The sequence below is a fragment of the Myodes glareolus genome, chromosome 2, assembly GCF_982192425.1.
Source record: "Myodes glareolus chromosome 2, mMyoGla1.1, whole genome shotgun sequence".
NCBI classification, from domain to species: domain Eukaryota; kingdom Metazoa; phylum Chordata; class Mammalia; order Rodentia; family Cricetidae; genus Myodes; species Myodes glareolus.
The window spans coordinates 100,826,600-100,850,134 of record NC_142027.1 but is presented as its reverse complement, the minus strand read 5'-3'; the positions used below and the strand labels follow the sequence as shown (position 1 = coordinate 100,850,134).

At 42.1% G+C, this 23,535-nt stretch overlaps 1 protein-coding gene and 1 long non-coding RNA gene across 3 annotated transcripts in view; one reads left to right on the top strand and one right to left on the bottom strand.

Annotated features, from left to right (window-relative positions):
- Baiap2l1 (BAR/IMD domain containing adaptor protein 2 like 1) overlaps positions 1–23,535 on the bottom strand; it is a 97,760-nt gene that overhangs the window by 30,825 nt on the left and 43,400 nt on the right. The window contains exon 3 of the mRNA XM_087903298.1: positions 22,125–22,211. Coding sequence (XP_087759424.1) covers positions 22,125–22,211 — 87 coding nt within the window. The remainder of the gene's footprint in view (positions 1–22,124; positions 22,212–23,535) is intronic.
- The window catches only part of LOC146895505 (uncharacterized), a 30,624-nt gene that overhangs the window by 5,926 nt on the left and 1,163 nt on the right, over positions 1–23,535 (top strand). The window contains exons 2-3 of one of the 2 annotated variants that reach the window (XR_014999982.2): positions 17,057–17,146; positions 17,696–17,865. This is a non-coding gene — a long non-coding RNA (uncharacterized LOC146895505). Of the gene's footprint in view, positions 1–17,056; positions 17,147–17,695; positions 17,866–23,535 lie in introns of those variants that run through there. The other variant, XR_015737260.1, reaches the window with a different exon arrangement.

Here is a 23,535-nt window from a genome sequence, read left to right as displayed (position 1 = left end):
CAGTGGTGAACAGCAATGCTGAAGTGTAAATCAAATAAACCCTCTCCTCCCCAACTTGCTCTTTGGTCATGGTGTTTTGTCACAGCAACAGAAACCCTAGATAAGACAGCCTGATAAACTGATTCTGAAAGCAAACTGAATATTTCACACTTTAACAATTAAGTCAATTAGCCTACTCAATGTTCACAAGCATAGCAAGCTACACACAAGATTTGTGATATTACTTAAGGTGAATTTCTTATTTAAAATGTTTGTGTGTATAATGTATCTATGTGTTCATTGATGGAGGAGGGTTATCTGTCTATTGTGTTATTTTCATTGGTCAATAAAGAGACTGCCTTGGTCCCTTGATAGGACAGAAAATTAGGTAGGCGGAGTAAACAGAACAAAATGCTGGGAAGAGGGCTATGAGCCAAAAGCCATGGAGCCAGCCACCAGGTCAGACATGCTGAATCTTTTCCGGTAAGCCACCACCTCATGGTGCTACAGATGATTGGAAATGGGTTAATATCAAGATATGAGAGTTAGTCAGTAACTAACTCTCTAGAGATAATGGGCCAGGCAGTGCTTAAATGAATACAATTTGTGTGTTGTTATTTCTGGGACTAAGCTAGCCGTGCGGGAGCTAGGTGAGGCGAAAAGCAGGCCTGCCCGCAACTCCTCACTACAGTTCATGTAAGTGCAAGCATACATATGTGGAGACCAGAGACAGCCTCAAGTGTAGGGCTTCACCTTTTTTGCCTTGTCTGAAACAGAGTCTGTGTTCTTCGCAGTTGCAACACCAGACCACCTGGCTCTGGAGCTTCCAGGGACTCTCTTGTTTCTGCCTCTTTCTACACTACCATGTCCAGCCTATCTGGATTCTGGGGATCCAAACTCAAGTACTCATACTTGTATGGCAAATCCACAGAATCATCTTGCCAGCCAAAATTTAATGTACTATTTTTATTTTAGCCAAAATAATACTTTAAATTTTTTATTATTATTGTGCATGCACGGTATATGGGTGTGCATGCCATGACACATATATGGAAGTCAGAGGGTAATTTTTGGGAGTCAGTTCTCTCCATCCACCTTTATGTGAGTTTTGGGGATCAGGCCACCAGGCTTGCATGCAAAGTGCTTTCACCCACTGAGCCACCTTGCTGGTCCAAAAGAAAAAAAAAATTATTGAAATGTATAAACTGTATATCACACAGAAGAAATTTATCATTTCATATAGAAATGGTAATTGTCTTTATATCTTAATGTAAAATACAACATCAAAAGAGCAGTGTGTTCTATAAATGATTTCAAATGAGGAGAATAAACATTAATGATTCATTTTCCTTATTTACTCAAATACATCTACTGTGATGCTGACAACAATGAAAACAAGTATGCTATCAATCATGAATGAGGATGACAATGGCCCATTTTAGATGATGAAGTCAACTAACTGTAGGCATTTTCATTCAAGGCTTAAATAACACTACCTCTGGAACTGTACAAATTTCTGTTTTTGTTTTATTTTATTTTATTTGTGTGTGTGTGTGCGCGCGCGCCACATATGTGAAGGTTCCTGGGAAGGCTAGAAGAAGGCATCAGATTCTCTAAAGCAGGAGTTACAAATGGCCAAATGGGTGCTTAGAACTGAACTTGGGTCCTTTGGAAGAACATAGTCATCTCACTAGCCCCTGAGGATTTTACTGAGATTTTGAGAAGCTGTAAGATTTTCATTGAGAGTGAGACTTATGTTGGACTCTGAGTTTGTGATCCTGACCTCTAGGTAGCCTTGATTCAACTATGAGTCAAGAACTCACAGGGAAGGGAAATTAGGTTTGCTCTCTTGGGTACCTATGACTGTTCACCTTCACTGTCAACTTGATTGGACTGAAAACTCATCTCTGGGTGTCCAGGAGGACATTTCCAGAGAGTATTAAGTCAGAAAGGCTGTGATTTAATTAACAGATTAATCCCTTGATGGATTAATACTATGAAGGCATTACTAGAAAGTGATTAAAAAGTAGGACGTGGGCCTACCTCATGGAAATAGAACCTTTGGACTATGTTTGTGGCTGTATATCTTGCCCTGGTTACTTCCTCTATTCTTTTCTGGCTACCATGATGTGCCTACTCTGCTCTTTCATGCTTTCTCTTCCATGACTATCACTGCTGAAGACAGTAATTTCTTCTCTTTGAAGAATTTGAGTAATTGCTCAAATCAGTAACTCCTTCTCTTTACATTGTTTTAGGTATTTAAGCCACATGCTGCACAGTAACTAATGTTGAACTGCTGCCCAGGATGTGGGAGGTAAAAGTCTCAACATCAGAATACTCTGGATTGGTGAGATGATGAGATGGCTCAGTGGGCATAGGGACTTGACGCCAAGCATGATGATGTGAGGACTCACACTAGAAGGACAGAACCAGCCAGGCAGTGGTGGCACATGCCTTTAATCCCACCACTCGGGAAGCAGAGGCAGGTGAATCTCTGTGAGTTCGGGGCCAGCCTGGTCTATAAGAGCTAGTTCCAGGACAGGCTCCTCTTACATGCATGCATGGCACACTTGTGTATGTATATGTATATGTAGTTATATATATATAACTATGCACACAAAATAAAATGTAATAAAATTTTAGAAAACAAAATACTAGAACATTTGAATTATTGTCTAAAAATAGAACTGTGGAAAGTTAGTGTAACCGGAGGACCTGCTTGTCTCCCCGGTTGCCCGGCTAGCTTAGCCCCGAAATAATCACACAGAGAGAACTACATAAGTTATAAAACTGATTGGCCCATTAGCTCAGGCTTCTTATTAGCTCTCGTAACTTCTATTAATCCATTATTCTTGTATATGTTAGCCACATGGCTCAGTACCTTTTCATCAGGGCAGGTCACATCCTGCTTCTTCGGTGTCTGGACAGGACTCCGGGAAGAGCTTCCTTCTTCCCAGAATACTCCTGTTCTCATTGTCCCACCTCTACTTCCTGTCTGGTTTTCCTGCCTATATGTCCTGCCTGGCTACCGGCTAATCAATGTTTATTTAAAATATAATTGACAGAATATAGAATTGTCCTGCACCAAGTTAGGCAGTACCATAGAGGCACACACAGGCTAAGTGCTGGACTGGTCCTTGAAGCTGTTTCAGCTCTTTGTGAATGGACAACAATGGAGGTGAACCAAGGTGGTAGAATTGCCTCTCCAAGGATCCACTGAAGTCTGCTCGTTTCCTAGCTCACGTACAAATACAGAAGCCCTGAAACAGGTAAAAACAGGGTGCATGACTGTTGTCTACCCCACATTCTCATCAGAGGGCAGACTTTCAAGATGTCTAGGCTCCTGGACTTGGCTGAGACACACACTATCTCTAGCTTGTCCTATGCAGCCAGCTGAGCCTGTGAGACCTGACAGAAACCCCCCCATAGGACCTAGTGACAATCAAATGGGAAGACCAAAAGAAGAAAGAGTGTGGCACACTATGATCTTCGAGAATGGTCACATTTCAGATCCAGGGAAGTTAAACACTGGCTTAGTTAGCATCCCTGTTGGGCTAGTGAAACAGGGCTGTCCTTGGTCACAGGTCCACACAATGGTCTCCAGACTCAGGTTTCCAGAGAAAGGCTCAGTGTTTCCAACTGGTGAAACAGGCACCCAGAACTTCTAAGGTGATCCGTGGACCAGCAAACAACTGTCTCTATCTCCACCTCCACTCCCAACCACCATCCTGTCCCACCTGGTCTGGCATATCAGTCTTGTACCATGCTTATTCATTTCTACCTTTTACCATTTATTCTTCATTCAGAAGCCAGAAAAATGTCTTTACAAATCTAAGTTTGATCATTTCATTCCCAGGTTCACCACCTTCAGAGCCTACACCTCCAACTCAGGTTGAAGGTCCAAGTTCTTATCTTGGCCCACCCCCACCACGTCCTGGTCTACCTTCTTAATCTATAGAGCTCACTCCTTCCTGATTTCCTTGTTTCCCCAAGGACAGAGGCCTATCCCAGGACCTTTATATTTGCTGGTTTCACTGGAATGTTTGTGTCAGACATCCACCTCACAATATACCTTCCCTAACACAAGTTGCCTACTGCCAGCAAAAGCAATTCCCTTCCTTCCTTTCTTCCTTCCTTCCTTCTTTTCTTTTTCAAGACAGGGTTTCTTTGTAGCTTTGGAGGCTATTCTGGAACTAGCTCTTATAGACCAGGCTGGCCTCGAACTCACAGAGATTTGCCTGTCTCTGCCTCCCGAGTGGTGGAATTAAAGGCGTGTGCCACCACCGCCCAGCATCTACTCTATCCTTTCATCACCTGACGTGTTATACCACGTGTCTACTATCCACTAGAAAGTCTCTGAGAAGAAGTTCTTCAAAACTAGATAGAGCTTACTAGACAGCAGATGCTCATTTAAATTAGAAAGGAGGGGCTGGAGAGATGACTCAGGTTAAGAGCAGTCCATTCTTCTAAGAGGACCAGATTCCCAGAACTCATATGATGTCTCACAACTATCCATAACTCCAGTTCCAAGGAACCTAACAGGCATGCACATGGCACACATACATGTATGTGTGCAGGCAAATCATTCATACAGATAAAGTAAAATAAGTAAATCTAAAATATTATAAAACTAAATAGGAAAGAAAATACTTCCATTATCACTTGATTACCAGCTGGTATTTTAGTTTTATGTATTTTTTTTAGAATACCAGAATGAATTTTCCTCTGTCCAGTTTTTTCTACGAGCCAAAAACAAAGAAGTCCCACCCCTCCTCAGTACCACAGCGCTTCTCTTCCTCTCTGTCATTCAGCTCCAACAGAGCAAAACTTAGAGTGAAATATAGACAGTCATCAAAATAGTGAATACCACCAATGGGGAAGATAGCTCAGTGGAAGAGCATTTGGTCAGCATTCATGAGGTCCTAGGTTTAATCCTTAGTAGTGGCAAATTAAAAAAAAAAAAGAAAAGAAAAGCAACAAATTGTTTATCACTCCAAGTAAAGGTGTGAGGCCCTGGGTTCACCAGCACCAAAAATTTAATTAATAAAAATTTAAAAAAATGTAAGTTTCAGAAATAGTCAAAATGAATCTTACCTCTCATTAAAGGCTTGGGGGCACTGGATGTGGCTCAGTTGGCAGAGCTACATGCCTAGCATGCATAAAACTCTGGGGTCAGTCCCAGGTACCTAGAATCACATACATAGGGCATAGTGGCACACACCTGTAATCCAAGCACTTGAGAGGTAAAGGCAGAAGAATCAGAAGTTTAAGGTCATCCTTGGCTACATAGCAACTTTGAAGATTCCCTAGAAAAAGAGGGCTGACCAAAATTATGTATAGCCATTGGTTTTATTATGTAAAATAGACATTTTAAGATAATAAAGAGAAAAACTAAATTTGATGTTTATTAGGTTCATTTTTCAGCCAGGATATAAATTTTTTTTAGAATGTAGGTTTTAATTTTCATTACAAAATCAAAGTCTGTCATTTTCAACATCCCAGAGGACTTGTAAGTTATACAGCATTAATATGAATGGGAAATTAAGCTGGATTGAGTACAGAATAAAAGAGTGATAAAATTAAAATATTTAATCAGAGCCAGGCATGGTGGTACAGGCTAACTCAGGAGAGACTGAGGTGGAAGGGCTTTGAATTTGAGGTCATGCTGAGCTACATAGCAAGGCCCTGGCTCAGGAACTAGAGAAAAGCTAGGTATAGAGCTTATGGTGGAATGATGCTTGGGTATGTGCGAGGTCCTAAATTAGACCTCTGGCAGCATATAAAACAAGCACAGTGGTACACATCTACAATCTTTGTGCTTGTGCTTAGAAAGCTGAAGAAGGAGGATCAGAAATTCCAGGGCATCCTTAGCTACACAGTAAGTTTGAGGCCAGCCTGGGCTACAAAAGACCTAAGCAAGGGCTGGAGACGTAGTTCAGTTGGTAGAGTGTTCACCTAGCATATATGAGGTCCCAGGGTCTACTGCCAGCACTGCATTAGCTAGGCACGGTAGAGGGTAGAGCCGCACCTATAATCCTATCTCTCAGGAAGTAGAAGCAGGAGGATCAGAAGTTCAAGGTCATTTTCAGCTACACAGAGTTTGAAGTCAACCTGAACTACATGAGATCCACCTACCTACCTACCTGGTTTTTGTTTTAGTTTGGTTTTTTGAAGACAAGGTTTCTCTGTGTAATAGTCGTGGCTGTCCTGTAACTTACTTTGTAGACCAGGAAGGCCTCGAACTCAGATCTGCCTGCCTCTTCCTCCCAAATGCTGGTATTAAAGGTGTGCAGCACAAAGGTTGTTTTCATTTTTTTCCAAGGCAAGGTTTCTCCCTGTAGGACGTCCTAGTACTTGTTATGTAGACCGAGAACTTATTCTGTAGACCAGGCTGGCTTCAATCTTAGAGGTCTGGCTGTCTCTGCCTCCAAAATGCTGGGCTTAAAAGTATGCACCACCATATCCTGTGTGTGCATGCGTGTGTATATGTGTGTGTTAGGACAAAAACAACAAAACAGGAGTAGAATGATGAGAAAGGGAGGAGAGAAAGGAAAAAAAAACAATGAACTGATTAATGTAATGGTGTGCCACATATCCCATCCTGACCAAAGTGGAAGCTGTGCCTGAGTTACGCCTCAGTCTCGGGGCCCTGCAGAATCACAGGGGTGGATTGCTGGCCTGTAAGGTGCAGGTCATGGTTATAAAGTGTCTGCTATTCAATGTGCCTCCTTACTCATCTAGTAATTTGTACTGAACCTTTGAACCCATGCTCCTAAAATGAGTCAGTTTCTAATAACTCCCAACCTTTTGTGCCATTAATACTAATTCCTCAATTTGAGATGATGCATACAAAATCACCAAGAAACAAGGTTCCATTTTTCTTTTGCACATTATTTCCCATGATCCTCTCTACAAGCTCCAATACCCAGATAAGTGGAGACTGCCCTTATTCCCTAAGAGAAAGCACAGATTCTTGAACTCCTCTGTAGCCCATTAAACATCCTCAGACTTCAGTTTCTCTGCCACTCCCATGTAGGTGTGATCATCTATTCCCATGAAATTTTGTAATTCGTTACTCTTTACTCCAATATCAAATCATATATGTTTATATTTTAATAATCCCTTTATAGTGCTGTAGGTGAAGACCAGGTCTACAAAAGATGGCCATAATTTCAAAACAAAATTGATTCCTAGATAGGAATCCAATACCCCATGTCAACTCACTTAGCCAATCAAGCATTTTTTTTTCACTTATCTCTAACTCTTCTTCTTACATCCTTGTCTCACGAAAAGTTTATCAATGAGCCCAGGTAAGAGACAGTAAGATGTTGGCTCCTGCTGCCAGCTCTCCTCTGTTCTGTCCATCTAGGAGTTCTTGCTGATGGATCACTAGGACCACCTTCACCCAGCCTCACAACCATTCCTGAGACACGAGCAAAGAGGTTACCAGCTCTTTTAAAATTTTTAACTTTCAATTTTACACACACACACACGGACATACAGACACATGGACACACGAACATACGGACAAGCGGACACTTGTGTGGAGAAATGTGAATGCCTGTGGAAGTCAGAGGTCTCAGATCCCCTGGAGATGGAGTTACAGGTGATTGTGAGCTGACTGCTGTGGGTGCTGGGAACTGAACTTGGGTCCTCTACAGGAGCAGCACGTGTATTCAGTTGCTGAGCCATCTCTCCAACCCAACTTACTTTTTGTTGTTGCTATCAGTAAAGTACCTTAAGTGTAAATAGTAAAAGTATATTCACAGTGCCGTGCAACCCACACCACTGCCTAGTCCACAAACATTTTTACCACACCAAAAGAATTCCACTACTCATTAGGTAACCAATCCTCATTTGAAACCTCAAATTCTGTTTTGTGTTTGTTTACGAATGTTTTTGGATATGTCATATAAATGGAACCATGCAATATATGGTCCTTTTATTTGGCTTCTTTGACTTAGCATGTTTTAGAGGCTCAGCCATGTGGCAGTATGCATCAGTTCTCCATTTATTCATGGCTAAATAATACTTCATTATAGGGATGGATCACAAATTGACTTTTTAATCATCAGCTGTAATTAATGGTTAAGATCACGCGGTGCCATACATTACATTTCTCTTAAGTATCTAAGAAGCAGAATTGTTGTGTCACATGAGAATTTAAGGAACTGAGACTATTTTACAACATAGCTGTTCCATTTTACATACCTACCAACAATATATGAGATCTTCAGTTTTTCTGTATTTTAATTTATTTTTTGAGAGAAGGTTTCTTTGGCTGACTTGAACTCACTGTGTAGATTAGGCCTGCTCAAACTCAGAGATTAGCTTGCTTTTACCTCCCAAGCATTGTGATTGAAGACATGTACCACCACACCTGACTTGTTACATCTTTGCTAACATTGTTATCCACTACCTTTTAAAACACTGTGACCCTCAACATGATAGGCCATTCCTTTGACACCCCCCCCCCCGAGCCAGTCTTCTAAGAGAAAAAAGACCAATTTAACAAATTGTGAAAGATGGGTTGAAACAGGGTAATTTTCTGTTTGTATGCTTCCAAATGCAAAGACTCAGAGGATGGACAAAATGATAAAGTATAATGAAAAACAGGTGATGTTCTTTCAGATTCAAATGTAGGATATATGTCCGAGGAATCAGGCAGCATAAATGCTAAACTATTAAGGATCTCACAACCTCACCTCTATGTGGCCTGTCAGGTTCAAACGTGAAATACCTCTTGCAGGTGAATATGTTTGAACACACAGTCCCCAACTGATGGTGCTGTTTTGGGAGGCTGTGAAACCTTTTGGATAAGGGGCCTACCCAGTAGAGTGGGTCTCTGGTGGTGGGTCTGGAAGGACATAGCTTTGTCTAGTTCTGACACAAGTTCACTGCTTCCTGATCCACTAAGATGTGAAGAGCCTCTGCCACACTCTTCCATTGTTATAACTCTGTCATAGCTTCTGTGACCATGAGAGACCAAAGCCCGTGAGCCTAAAGAAACCCTTCTTCCTTTAAGCTGCTTGTGTCAGGTGTTTTATTACACTGGATAAAGCCACCTGCTTCCAAGCCTGACAACCCAAGTTCAATTACCCAGACCCACATAGGAAGTGGGAAATCAACTCTTGCAAGTTGTCCTCTGGCCTCTACTCACATGCCATGGTGCATGTGTCATCTACCTCCAGTTGGGGAAATGTGGCGAGCAGCCAAAGACAGAAGACCAGACTAGCCAATAAGCTCCTGATTCAGTGAATAATCCTGTCTCAAATAACATACCCAGGTACAGTGGCACACACCTTCAGTCCTAGCCCTAGGAGATAGAAATAAATGGATCTCTGTGAGTTCAAGGCCATCCTGGTCTCCATAGTATCTCAAAAAAAAAAAAAATCGTTTCAGGGGAACCATACCTGCACCTGAACACCTGAAGTTGAATTCCAATTTCCAATGCATGCACATGTGCACGTGTGACACACATGCTGAAATAAGTAGTCATGCTTTAAATAGTCCCAAAGTTTCTGGCACTATGGTGGTTGTGTGCTTAACACTATCTTTATTTCACTGAGTAATGACAGGATCATCTGACTGCCATTTCAGAAAACTATCTTTCTGATGTATAAAAAACTAAGTTGGTGACGGGTGATGGTGGCAACACATGCCTTTAATTCCAGCACTCAGGAGGTAGAGGCAGGTGCATCTCTGTGAATTTGAGGCCAGCCAGGTCTACAGAACAAATTCCAGAACAGTCAGGGATACACAGAAAAACCCTGTCTCAGAACAACAAACAAACAAAACAAAATTAAACTGGAACAATAAGCCACATAGCTAGGATCTAGTCAACTAACTACCAGTAGCTAGCTTAGCTGACCTGGGCAAGTGACTCTTTGAACTTGCTCCCGTATTTATGAATGGGATATGATCCTAATGACACACATCTCATAGGGTTGTCGCAGGACTGCAGTGTCAGTGTGTATACAGTGCTAGGACAGTGTGTGGCATGGGTGGGTACTGTCAATTACTAACATATGAGTCAGTATGCTTCTTTGCATGTGAGTGTATGTGTGAAGGCCAGAGGCTGATGTTGAGTGTCTTCCTCCTCTATCACTATTATTATTATTATTATTATTATTATTATTATTATTGAGAGAAGGTCTCACTATGTAGCCCTGACTGGCCTGGAACTTACTATGAAGACAAGGATGGCCTTGAACTCACAGAGTTTCATTTATGTCTGTCTCCTAGGGCTAGGATTAAAGTTGTGTGCCACTATACCTGGGTATATTATTTGAGACACTGAATCAGGAGCATACTGGCTAGTAAGTCCTCAAGATTCTTCTGTCTTTGGCTGCTCTCCACATTTCCCCAATGCTAGGGCTGTTATGCAGATGCTGGGAATCTGAATTCAGATCCTCATGCTTACATGGCAAGCATTCTATCCACTGAGCCACCTTCCCAACCTTTCATATTTCTTAAAAAATTATTTCCTCATATACTTTTTCTGCTTTTTTTGTTTTTGCTTTTTGTTTTGTTTGTTTGTTTGTTGTTGTTTTTCGAGATATGGTTCTCTGTGTAGCCCTAGCTGTCTTGGAACTCACTTTGTAAACCAGGCTGGCCTCGAACTCACAGAGATACAATTGCCTCTGCCTCCTGAGTGCTGGGATCAAAGGTGTGTGCCACTATACCTAGCTCTATCTTTTAAAACTAAAGACTATGAATTTGAAAATCAGTAAGAGAAAACACAAACTGGTACAGCGGTACATGCTTGTATTTCTAGCAGTCAGTAGTTAAGATGGGAAGATTTTGAGCTGGAGGGTAGCCGGGGCTATATGAGACCATCTCCAAAGTCAAGAGAGGGGAAAAAAGAAAAGAGGAAGCCCATGTCTTTTTAGTATACTGATTAGACAAAAAATCTACTTTGTTTCCAATTTAAGAAGCTGGTTTGGGGTCTGGGAAGATAACTCAGTGGCTAAAAGTGCCTGCCACCATACCTGACAAACTGGTCCTTGGAACCTACATTGTTTAAGGAGAGAACCGATTCCTCTAATTGTCCTCTACTCTCCATACCAGCATGTGTCTATGCACACATGCATGCACAAGTGTGCGTGCACGCACACACACAAATAAATAAGTAAATAAAATGTAAAAAGAAATTAAAGACATAACTCAAAATAATGGAATAGCTTACTAAATTGGAGCAAAATAACACTGTCTAAATTTATGTAATGGTGAGATGCCAAAAAAGAAAAAAACAAGTTTATAAATTTCCCGAAGCCTGTATTTTGTTTTCAAATTTTAAGTGAGCACAAATAACCTTTACTTTTTTCTACTTACAAAATCAAAACAAACAAACAAACAAACAAAAACAAAAAAAAACCAAAAAAACCCCGGATGTTTTTTGAAATATTTTCTAAAACACTTTCTCCTGGTCATCTTCTGTTTTCTCTTTCAATGTTTTCAGTATTTTCTAAGCTTTAAAAATAAGTGCTGTGAAATCAATATGGCAGTTTCTCAGAAAACTGGGAATCCATCTACCTCAAGACCCAGCTATAACACTACTAGGCATACCCAAAGGACACCCCATCCTATCACAAGGACATTTGCTCAACTATGTTCATAGCAGACTTAGTCATAATAGCCAGTAACTGGAAATGACTTACCTGTGCCTCAACTGAAGAATGGACAAAGAAAATGCGGCACATTTACACAATGGAGCATTGCTTAGCTGTTAAAAACAATGACATCATGAAATTTGTAGGCAAATGGATGGAACTTGAGAGGAGACTTAAGGGGGGTGGTGAAAGGATTTCCCTAGGAAGGGGAAATTGTTCTGATTTTGTGGATGGACTAAGGGCAGGTGGGGTTGGGAACAGGAGGGATCAGTGTGTGTATGTGTGTGATACTGGGAGAAATGACTAGAACTGGGGCCATTTCAGAGGTGAGGTGGAAACCTAATGTAATGGAAACTCCACACAAACTGTGAGAGCAACACTAGCAAAGACTCCTCGTAATGAAGGACTTGAACTGGCCATCTTCTGTAACCAGGCAAGGTCTCAGTAGAGGGATTGGGATACCAACTCAGCCCTACAGCTTATCCTGCCTGCAGAGTGTTCTGGGACTGGAGTCTAGCAGAATCCTCATCAAAGAGACCAGAGAGACTTCATCCAGCAATTGATGGGACAGATGCACAGTCCCACAGCCAAGCATTAGGTGGAGCTCAGGGAGTCCTGCAGAGGAGGGGAAGGAAGGATAAGAGGAACCAGAAGGGTCAGGGACACCAAGAGAACATGGCCCACAGAATCAACTAATTGGGACTCATGGGGGCTTGCAGAGATCAGGGAGCCTGTAGGAGTCTGACCTAGATCCTCTGCAATGTTACAGCTGTTCTTGTGGAATTCCTAACAATGGGAATGGGGTGGTCGCTCTTTTGCCTATCTATGGAACCCTTTTCCTCCTACTGGGTTGCCTTGTCCAGCCTTGATGTGATATACCTATTTTGTAGTAATATGTTATGCCATGACTGGTTGATGTCCTTGGGAGGACCTCTCTTTTCTGAGAGGAGACAGAAGGAGAGTAGATCTGGAGGAGAGGAGAGATGGCGGGGGGGGGGGAGGGGGAGAGGAGAAACTGCAGTCAGGAAGTAACATGAGAGAAGAATAAAAAAGTAAAAAAAAAAAATGAGTGCTGCTTACTTAAGAGACAAGTCTGCTGTCTCACACCGCACTTCCCTCTTATGTATTAAAGGTACTTTAATATACCTTACGAACAAAGGTACAACTTCAGCAGTAGATGTGGTATCAAGTTTTATGTGTGTGACTATAGGTCATACCCTGGCAGCCTGAAGCCACAAATTTGACCCTGTGAGCTATTATTTAACAATTAAACACAATGGATTAGACCACTTTACCTGCTGAATCCTGTCTACAAAACTACAGAGCTCTGAGTCTGTTTCTCCCAGAATGCCAAGTGGTTATGGACTGATTTCCTTAGAGTGCCGTGGTTGCTGGAATTCAGTTGTTAATGTCTGTTAAGCCCAGGCACTCAGTAAGAAACAGTTTTTCCTATCAAACCTCTGACACAATCACTCACATTTAAATACCTGCATGATGTTAAGGTTTGTTCTTTTTTTTGAGATGAAGTCTCATGTGGCCCAGGCTGGTATGAAAACTCACTGTGTAGTTAAAGATAACCCCAGATATGGGGCTGGAGAGATGGCTCAGTGGTTAAGAGCACTGCCTTGCTCTTCCAAAGGTCCTGAGTTCAATTCCCAGCAACCACATACATGGTGGCTTACAAAATCTCTAATGAGATCCGGTGCCCTTTTCTGGCCTGCAAGGCATATATGCAGGCAGAACACTGTATATATAATAAGTATCAATTGAATTTTGTACCCAGTATCCTTTCTTTTGTCTTAGTATGTAACTTAAATCACTAGAAACAGTAAGACCTAAAGTTAATTTGTTGTTTTTATTTTATTTTTTGTTCTTTTGAACAGGGTCTTACTATATAACCCAGGCGGGCCTCAAACTTGTGGTTTTTAAACTTGTGATACTCCTGCCTTAGACTCCTGAGTACTTGGGTGCTGGGGACCACCATACCAGTTGATTTCTCGTTTCAAAGCTGGTTTAGGGTAAACCAGGTATGGTTGCACACACTTGTAAACCTCAGCATTTGAGAGGCTGAGGCAGGAGGGGCAAGAGTTTGAGGAAAGCCTGGGCTACATAGTGTGATCCTGTCTCAAAACAAACAAAAGCAATTATTCAGGAATAATTACTGGCTTCTCATATAACTTCAGATATGGACCTAGAACATCTTTTCTGGCTTTAACAAACTGTCACATCCTTTCTAAGCTTGGATATGCTTATATATGTATGAAAATGATGGATAATGTGGTTCAGAGGTAGAGCTACATTTGCCTGGCATGTACAAAAGTTGTGGGTTTAATATCCAATATGGGGGGGGTAGGAAAAGGTAAACTCAAATTCTTCTTATATCTTCAAAACACAAAATGTTTTGTGACCATGCTCACACACACACACACACACACACAGAGCAGTTCTGCACTGGATGACAACTGTGTGGCCTCAAATTCAATTCTGACACTGTCTACCTGAAGACAGCGACAGATTCCACCAGCTGAGAGCTCAGTCTCACAAGGTTAATCCTATTTCACAGCTGGTAAAAAGCAGATTATCTCTTACACTTCCACCCGCCAGCTATAAACTGGAGTTCCCACCCTGTCTTCCAAGGGTTTGGCTATGGGCAGGGTGTCTCCCAGAACAGGAAAACATTACTGGTTCATTATAAAGGACTCTTGGCTGGGCAGTGGTAGCGCACATCTTTAATCCTGGCACTCAAGAGGCATAGGTAGGTGGATTTCTGTGTTTGAGGCCAGCTTAGTCTACAGAGTGAGTTCCAGGACTGCCAGGACTACACAGAGAACCTGTTTCAAAACAAAACAAAACAAAACAAACAACAACAACAAAAAGAAATGAAGGAAAAAGAAAGAAAGTAAGGAGAAGAAAGAAAAAGAAGGTAAAGACTCGAGCAAGGGGACAGTGCCCAGTTCCTCCCTGGACACTATGCTCCATGAGCCAACTTGCATTAACCTGTCTAGGGCTTCCCTCAACCTAATCCTTCTTATAGAAACTGTGACTGGTTAAATCACTTGCTGGAAAACAGCCCCCATCTTGAGCCTCAGGAGTCCCAGTTGTCAGTCAGCCTCTTAGCATACAAAGACTTAACCCTCTAGAGACCGAGAGTCAAGAGGTAAGAAGGTCTGTGCTGGTAAGATGGACAAAGACCAAAAATGTATTTCACAGTAGATATCACAAAAAGCCTCTAATGTTCCTTCCTTTGTGGTTATGATGTTGCAAAATGTCTTGAGGAGTTCCTTTCATGTGAAGGGATTTTGCTAGCATCATTTTCTCAGAAACATCTTCATCCTTTTTATCACAACCACTTCCTTCAATTATGTCATAAATCTAGGCTTCTTTTAGTTCCTGTGGTTACATATGCAGAGTCTGCTGAAAAGAGAGCAGGGCAACTGGCTCAGTCTGCTATGCCTTATCAATTCCACTGGCATTTGGTTATAGGCCATTTTTTTTCCCATTTCTTTTCTATTTTAATCTCTCTCTCTTTGTACACATAAATAAAAGTGTCATCATGGAAAAATGTGTATTCTTACAAACTCACATTACATTACAGATGAAAAGAATATCAAGGACAAACACTAGAAGTCTGTTGAGTTTCCAAATGTTTGTGAAGTAAAGTGGGGACTAGAGGCATCATTATAGTCTTTGAAACTTTAGTGGCTGGGAGGCACATTATCTCATTTCTTCTTCAAACAACCTGCACGCATGACCGTCACCTCCTTTAAGCACACCCAATCCACCCATAAAGGTCAAGTGTTGCTCAAGCTCTGCTGCACCCATAGACAGCAGCAAACTGACAACACAAACTCTATGGAGGTCTCTAAGTGACAGGTAGCCTCCCACCTGGAGGTCTCAGGATAAAAGCCTGCCTTCACTGTCCTTTACACAGGGTCTTTCCCAGGCTATAGCTGGATGGTGTACACTCTACAATGAAGGCTGCTAGACCTGTCCACCTCCAAAGGGATCTTGGGCTTCTCGAGTCTTGCTCTGTTTGGTTACAAAGTACATCTTCAGGGAGAGTGACCCATTGTGGTCACCATGGAGGTGGATAATCTCTTACTTCTGCAAAGCAGGTCATTTCTAAGTTTGTTCTTAGACCCAGCAGCCACCCCTAAGGGAACACTGCACCTGCAGATCACTCAGAAAAAAACTCACCCAGGAATGAATGAATGACTAAGGACATTGGGTAATGGGGGAAGAATCCATCCCACATTTTCAGTGAGAATTCATGAGTCCCAAATTTGGGTGAACAGTAAAAGACACTGTTGGGCATGCATGTCTGTGTGACTTACTTGTTATTTACATGTCATAACTCCTTGACTCCTGTTGTTAACAGATACATCTCAGGGAAAACGTCCTTTCCCAGGGGAACTGGTCACTACTAAATACACTGGCCAGGCCTGCTCTGCCACTAATATTAACTTTGACAATTTTCTCCCTTTTTTACATTTTAAAATTACATAAAAATTTGAGAGGCTGGGGGATGGCCAGTACTTGCCATAGTGTGTATGCATATGATGGTCAAAAGACAATTTGCAGGAATTGGTTTGCTCCTTCTACCATGTGAGTTCGAGGGAGCAAACTCAGGTCTTCAGACTTGATGGTAAGTGCATTTTGCCAGTTCCCACTCCCCACCCCAGCCCCATTTTGAGTTAGGGTATGACTATGTAGCTCAGGTTAACCTTGAACTCGGGATCCTAAATGCTGGGATCACAGGTATGTGCCACCATGCTTGGCTTTACCTCTTTTCCAAAAAGGATCCTAAGGTTGTGAATTCAGTGGCTCCTGGGCTGGCCCTTTCCTCTCCCATGTGTTTCAGTGCCAGTACAAAGAGGTAAAAAAACTCAGATTCTGGGCTGGAAAGATGGCTCAGCAGTTAAAGAGTATTCATTGACTGCTCTTCTAGAGGACCTGGGTTCAATTTTTAGCACCCATATGGCAGGTGACAACTGTCTATAACTCCAAGATCTGACACCCTCACACAGACATATATATAGGCAAAACACCAATGCACATAAAATAAAAATAAATAAATAATTTTTAAAAAAAGAACTCAGATTCTAAAGTCAGACTGCCAACTAACTAAGCGATCTGAGACAAATCACCTTACTTTCTAGGCCTTGCCTGTTATAGAAGGCACCTGTGTCCTCCACATTTGGTAACTGTGTGTGAAATGCTGGGCATGAGCCCAGCTCACAGCAAGCCCTTAATATGGGCTATTACGTCTAAAACGTGACTGGAGACAGGTCTTATATTTCTCACTGGGAAAAGTGGACTAGAAAAAAAATGGGCAGAGTATCTAACAGCACACTACTAGAAGAGACTGTACAGGCATATGGTAACGGTAGATAGTTGTGTACAATAGTAACCTTCTGGGTGATGTTATTAACTTTTCTCTATTCCCTTAATTTTCATATCACAAGGCTGCAGGAATCACAGAGGAAAGCAGCTACTGAGCAGGAGGCTGACACAGGGAAAATACTCTGGAGTTCATGGTCACAAGGCAGTCAAAGGTGAGCAATAAAACTCAGTAGGTAGAAGAAACAAAAAATCCCCAACATCCTTCTTCCTTCCTGCTTAGATTCTTGTCTCTAAACAGCAGATGGGAAGGATAGCTGTGGTCTATGGGAAAAGAAGTGCAATAGACCTAGGAGAGCAAGTGACAAGGTCTGACGTATACAACTGCTGGGCAAATGTACGCCAGCCCACATGGGAAGGAAAAAAATCCATTCCAATCAGAGACACCCGTAACACGCAAAAGCACCACAAATGTCTTCCAGAAACATTTGTGTAATGTCTTCCCCTTCACTCAAACCACTGAAACCAAATCATTTAATGCCAGAGCTGCCTGCTATCAGGGCTGCCTCCCCCCAACAGCTGTGTCCTCACTTCTGCAGTCCTCAGCCAGTCACAAGGAACCTTCTCTGGCAGCTGGAAATGGATGAGTGTGACCTAACCTGGGTTATGGAACATAGAAGGGTGTGTGCTGCAGCTTCTGGGCAAGGGTTCCTCCTTCATAAAAGGACACACCCAAGAAGACATTTTACTCCCTGTATTTGCAGACAATGAGAAGACATGGGATAATCAGACTGGTAGCCATCTTGGTGCCATGAGGAAATGGATATGAAGACAAGAAAAAGAGATAGAATCTGAGTTCTTGGTGATGATTAACTAAGCAGGAACTTGCTGCTCCTGGCCTTACATGAAATAATAAACATGCCTATTGCTTAAATCACGGTAGGCTGGACATTTGTTATGTTTGAGCAAAAGCATACTAAATTATTCACATAGCAACAGCCTAAACAGAACCATCTATAGTTAAAAATCCACTCCATCTTTACCAACAGAAGTTAATTCAAAAGACTCGCTGAATGAAAAACTTGAAATGAACATGGTCTCACTGAAGTTATACTGTAGTCTTTGTGTTGGGACAGAACTGTTTGTGTTCTAGCCAAGTACTGTATCCCTGAGCTGTATTCCAGTCCTTCATTTAAAGTTTTTCTAAATTTACATTAATTGTGTGTGTTGGGGGATGGGCACAGACCACAGGATAGGTGGAGGTCGAAGAACAACCTTAAGGGGTCAGTTCTCTCCTTCTACCATATGGGTCCCTGGAATTGAACTCAGATTGCCAGCCAGCAGTAAGCACCTTTATTGCTAAGTCATCTTGCCAGCCCCAGTTCTTCTCCCTGTTTTGGAGACAGAGACTCACTATATAACCCAGGCTGACTTTGTGATCCTTTTGCCTTAGCTTTCAAAGTGTTGGGATTACAAGCATCCGTCCCAATGCCTGGCTTCTCCTTAGTCTTTGTGCTGGCTGATTTTGTGTCAACCTGACACAGTTATCTGGAAAGAAGGAACTTCAATTAAGAAAAGCTTCTGTAAAGCAAAGGACATGGTCAACAAGACAAAATGACAGCCTATACAGAATAGGAAAAGATCTTCACTAACCCCACATCAGACAGAGGTCTGATCTCCAAAATATATAAAGAACTCAAGAAATTGGTCATCAAAAGAACAAGTAATCCAATTTAAAAAAAAAATGGAGTACAGACCTAAACAGAGAACTCTCAACAGAGGAATCTAAAACGGCTGAAAGACACTTAAGGAAATGCTTAACATCCTTAGTCATCAGAGAAATGCAAATCAAAACAACTCCGAGATTCCATCTTACACCTGTAAGAATGGCCAAGATCAAAAACACTGATGACAACTTATGCTAGAGAGGTTGTGGGGTAAAGGGAACACTCCTACATTGCTGGTGGAAATGCAAGCTGGTACAGCCCCTTTGGATGTCAGTGTGGCGATTTCTCAGAATATTAGGAAACAACCTTCCTCAAGACCCAGCAATACCATTTTTGGGTATGTATCCAAAGGATGCTCAATCGTGCCACAAGGACATGTGCTCAACTAGTTCATAGCAGCTTTGTTTCTCATAGTCAGAACCTGGAAACAACCTAAATGCCCTTCGACCAAAGAATGGATAAGGAAAATGTGCTACATTTACACAAGGGAGTACTACACAGCAGAAAAAAATAACAATATCTTGAATTTTGCGGGAAAATGGATGGAGCTAGAAAACATCATTTTGAGTGTGGTAACCCAGACACAGAAAGACAATTATCACATGTATTCACTCATAAGTGGTTTTTAATCATAAAACAAAGTAAACCAGCCCACAAATCACAATCCCAGAGAACCTAGACAACAATGAGGACACTAAGAGAGACTTACATAGATCTAATCTACATGGATAGCAGAAAAAGACAAGATCTCCTGAGTAAATTGGGAGCATAGGGACTTTGGGAGAGGGCTGAAGGGGAGGGGAGAAAAGGGGAGGGGAGAAAAAGGGAGGGGCGCAGAGAAAAATGTAGAGCTCAATAAAAATAATAATAGTAAAAACATGCCCCAACTAGGTTAGCCTGTGGGCAAGCCTGTGGTATATTTTCTTCTTTGATGATTACTGTGGGAAGACTCAGCTCACTGCAGGCAGTGTCATCCCTGGACTGGTGGTCTTTGGTGGTATAAGAAATTAGGCTGAGCAAACCATGAAGAGCAAGCCAGTAAGCAGCTCTGTAACAACTCCTGCCTCTAGGTCCCTGCCTTGTTTAAGTTTCTGCCATGACTGCTCTTGATGATAAACTGTGATATAGAAATATAAGCAAAATATATTTTTTCCTCCCCAAGTTGCTTTTGGTCAGGGTGTTTTATCACAGCAATAGAAACCAAACTAAGACAGTTTTAAATAAACTTTATGTTTCATAAGGCTATGAGTACCAGTATCCAAATCACATAAAAATATTGCGAAAATGAGAGAAACACAATCTACCTTTGGTTATTTATTCTTTCTTTTGGGAGAGGGGTGTATACAGGTACCTGGGAGCATGTGTGCATGTCTGAGAAGATCAGAGGTTGATATCATGTGTCTTTATTACTAGCTTTTCCACTTTATTTTTGAGACAGGGTGCCTCACCCTCCTTCCTAGTGATGGGAGTGTAGTATGTGCTGCCACACTCTGCTTTTACAGGAGGGCTGGGGATCTGAACTTAGGTCCTCATGCTCGTGTGCCAAGTATTTTATTCACATTTCTCTAGTCCTTCTTTCTCCTTCTTCCTCTTCTACTTTTTGAAAATATGTAAATTTTCTGCTACTCTTCCATACTGTGAATTTAAATGAAGAAAGTATGGTATTTTAAACACTATCAAAAGAAAATATGCAAGTCAAAAGTAGTTATTATTAGGCTCCCCCAAAACAAGGCTTGTTGAGGTGAACTTATCTAGGGAAAGCCATAAGTGGGCAAAAAACTAGTAACTCTGAGACAGTAGACATAAGCAGGAGGACAACCTGAAACAAAGTAAACTAGAAAGGGCCTTTACTTTCATTTCCTCTTCACAGAAGGACCTTCACCTTCTCAATATACTTCCCCCTGAAACTGGAGCTTCAAGGCAGTGTTTATAACAACACTGTTACTGTGGAAATAGTTGATTCAATGTTATGAACTTGAAGCTGAATAAAGTAAGGTGTGGAACAGAAGTCTTATTTAAACAGTGGCAAGACCCATAAAACATTAAAATGGCAAGCTGAATGGTGGTGAGTCAGAGCACCATATGTTTTAATGTGAGGGTCATACTTTTTTTTCTCCCGATGCCTGGCACAATGGGATGATTCTTTTTAATTTAAGCTTATTTTTGGAACCTATTATCATCTCAGTTGTTTCTGGAACCCCAAATATCTAAAACATTGCTATCTGCTATATAAGGCAGCTGCATGTCATTAAACGGATGGTGCTTCAGAGAGCTACTGGTCATCATGATACCACATCCACAGAACACAGCTGGGGTTTCAAACACCACTTGTGATGGATTCTGCGAAACATGGGCAGTGTTGCTCCTCATCATATAACATCACTGCAGATGTGCACTGTGCCTTTTGTCTACTGCTTCACCAACTTTTAGGCATAAAGCAGTTGGAGAACACGAACACAGCCTGTCCCACATCCTGCCATCAGCATCAAGCTTCTAGCTTGTTCCAGCCTTTGAGCGGGGGTCAGTAAGTTCCTCAGGCAAGTTTGAAAAGTCTCAAGACACCGAGTAGAGATGGACATGTCACACTTTAGGCACACATACACGCTTCACTATGTTTTTCAGAATCCTTAAAGCAAATTCCTAGCATCCATACAATAAAACATAGTCCATAAATTTTAAAGATGAGAGTGACACGTGGGTTTATTGGCAAAGTGGCCCTGCCTGCAGGAGATGACCGCAGTGCAGCGGCATTAGCTCTGTAAATAGAAGCCCAGCTTCCCTTGGCTGTGGTGGGAGCTGCCCAGGGTGTGGCTACCCTCCGTGCCTGCACAGGGGATCCATTCATACTAGCAAAACCGGAAAAATCACAACCAAGGGCAACTGTGGAAGGAATGGGAGCCAAGAGCACAGCATAAAGGAATCAAGGAGTCATTTTCCACAAGGTGAGTCACCGGAAGCACTTGGCCTGGTCAGAGGTCTTTCTCACCCACCTTGGTTCAAAATGTAGGTCACCGTTCTTCAAGCTGGAACTTCAGGGACCTGATGTGACAGGCCTGAACCCAGGCAGCAAAGGCAGGAGCAGAGTTTCTAAGGTCAGGGAAGGGGCCTCTACCTCGTCTCTAGGCCCCTCTAGGCTTGGCCTGCCTTCCAAAAACACCTCCATTTTCAAGAGCCAGGGTGAACTCAAACTACAGTGCCAACCAGTCCTTTTGTGTTCCTGATTTGAGCTACCTGACACACTTATTTATTTATTTTTTTGAGATAGGGTTTCTCTGTGTAGTTTTGGAGTCTATCCTGGAACTCACTCTCTCAACCAGGCTGGCCTTGAGCTCACAGAGATCCTTCCGCCTCTGCCCCACAAGTGAAGGGATTAAAGGCGTGCGCCACCACCGCCCAGCCCTGGAACACTCTTATCAAACTCCTAGGGTAGCAGGCTAGGTTTTTGTAAAAATGGATGGCAGCTCACCTAGTTCTGTTGATACAGGAGACCCAGTGGCAATCTCGCCAATCTTGGCCACTCCGTCGTAGTAGGCCTTTCCAGCCAGGATCATAGCTAGACAGGAATGTGATACAAAAAATCATTACTCAGAAAGGAAAGGAGGAAGTAACACAGGTTCAACATCTCAGTGTGCCTCTGATGACAAGAAGTTCTAGACCAGACTATTTTGGCAGGTGAAGTTATAAGACCCTGCCTGCTCCTGATGCCAATTCCAGGGTATGTTCCTGACATCAAACAGACACTGGAACAGAAACATTTTGGGAACATACAGATCAGCCATGTCAGTACTTGAGTAGTCCTGGGTACAATGGCCTAGGAACCCGTCTCATGAAAGCACATGTTTTTTTCTATTAAAAAAGAGCCAGGTCATGCCAGGCAGTGGTAGTGTATGCCTTTAGTCTTAGCACTTGGGAGGCAGGGACAGGCAAATCTCTGTGAGTTTGAGGCCAGTCTGGTCTAGAGAGTGAGTTCCAGGACAGGCTCCAAAACTACAGAGAAACCCTGTCTCAAAAAACAAACAACACCCCCCCACACACACCAAAAGATAAAAAAGAGCCATGTCTGGTAGTATAGGACAATAATTTCAGCTACTCAGAAGGTTGAGGCAGGAGGAATTTAAAGTCTAGCTAGGCTTCAGAGTGAGTTCAAGGCCAGCCTGGGGAACATGGTGGGACTCTTATGAAGAGTGATTGCCTAGAATCCCTGGTGAGGGGCTGGAGCATAGCTCAGCACAGAAAGCTTGCCTAGCATGCACTATGTCCTGGGCTCAATCCCTAATACTGTAAAAAAATAATCTGAGTCACAACTAACCAACATATTTGCTACTGCAGAAAAAAAAAACTATGAAATTTGAAATACATTAGCATTGCCGGGAGGTCATGGTGCACACCTTTAATCCCAGCACTCGGGAGGCAGAAGCAGGCGGATCTCTGTGAGTTCGAGGCTAACCTGTTCTACAAAGCGAGTTCCAGGACAGCCAGGACTGTTTCACAGACAAACCCTGTCTTAAAAAACCAAAGAATTTACAGACTTATCTAAAAAAATAATTTTCCTTCCTTTTCCTTTCAGCAGAAACAAGCAAAGGTTTTATTCCAACAGAACCTAGGTTCTCATCATGCTAAAATATGTTTTCTCTAATTAAAAAAATAAATAATATTTTTTAAAATGGAGAGATAGTTTAGCAGTTAAGAATGCATACTACTCTTGTAGAGGATCCAGGTTCAGTTCCCCCAGCACCCATGTTAGGAGGCTCACAACCACTCAAGCTCCGAGGGATCCAACATCTCCAGCCTCTGTGGGCACCCTCAAGTCACACACATATACACAATTTAAAATAATCAAATTAAAAACTTTAAAACTGTTTTCTCCTTCACACTGA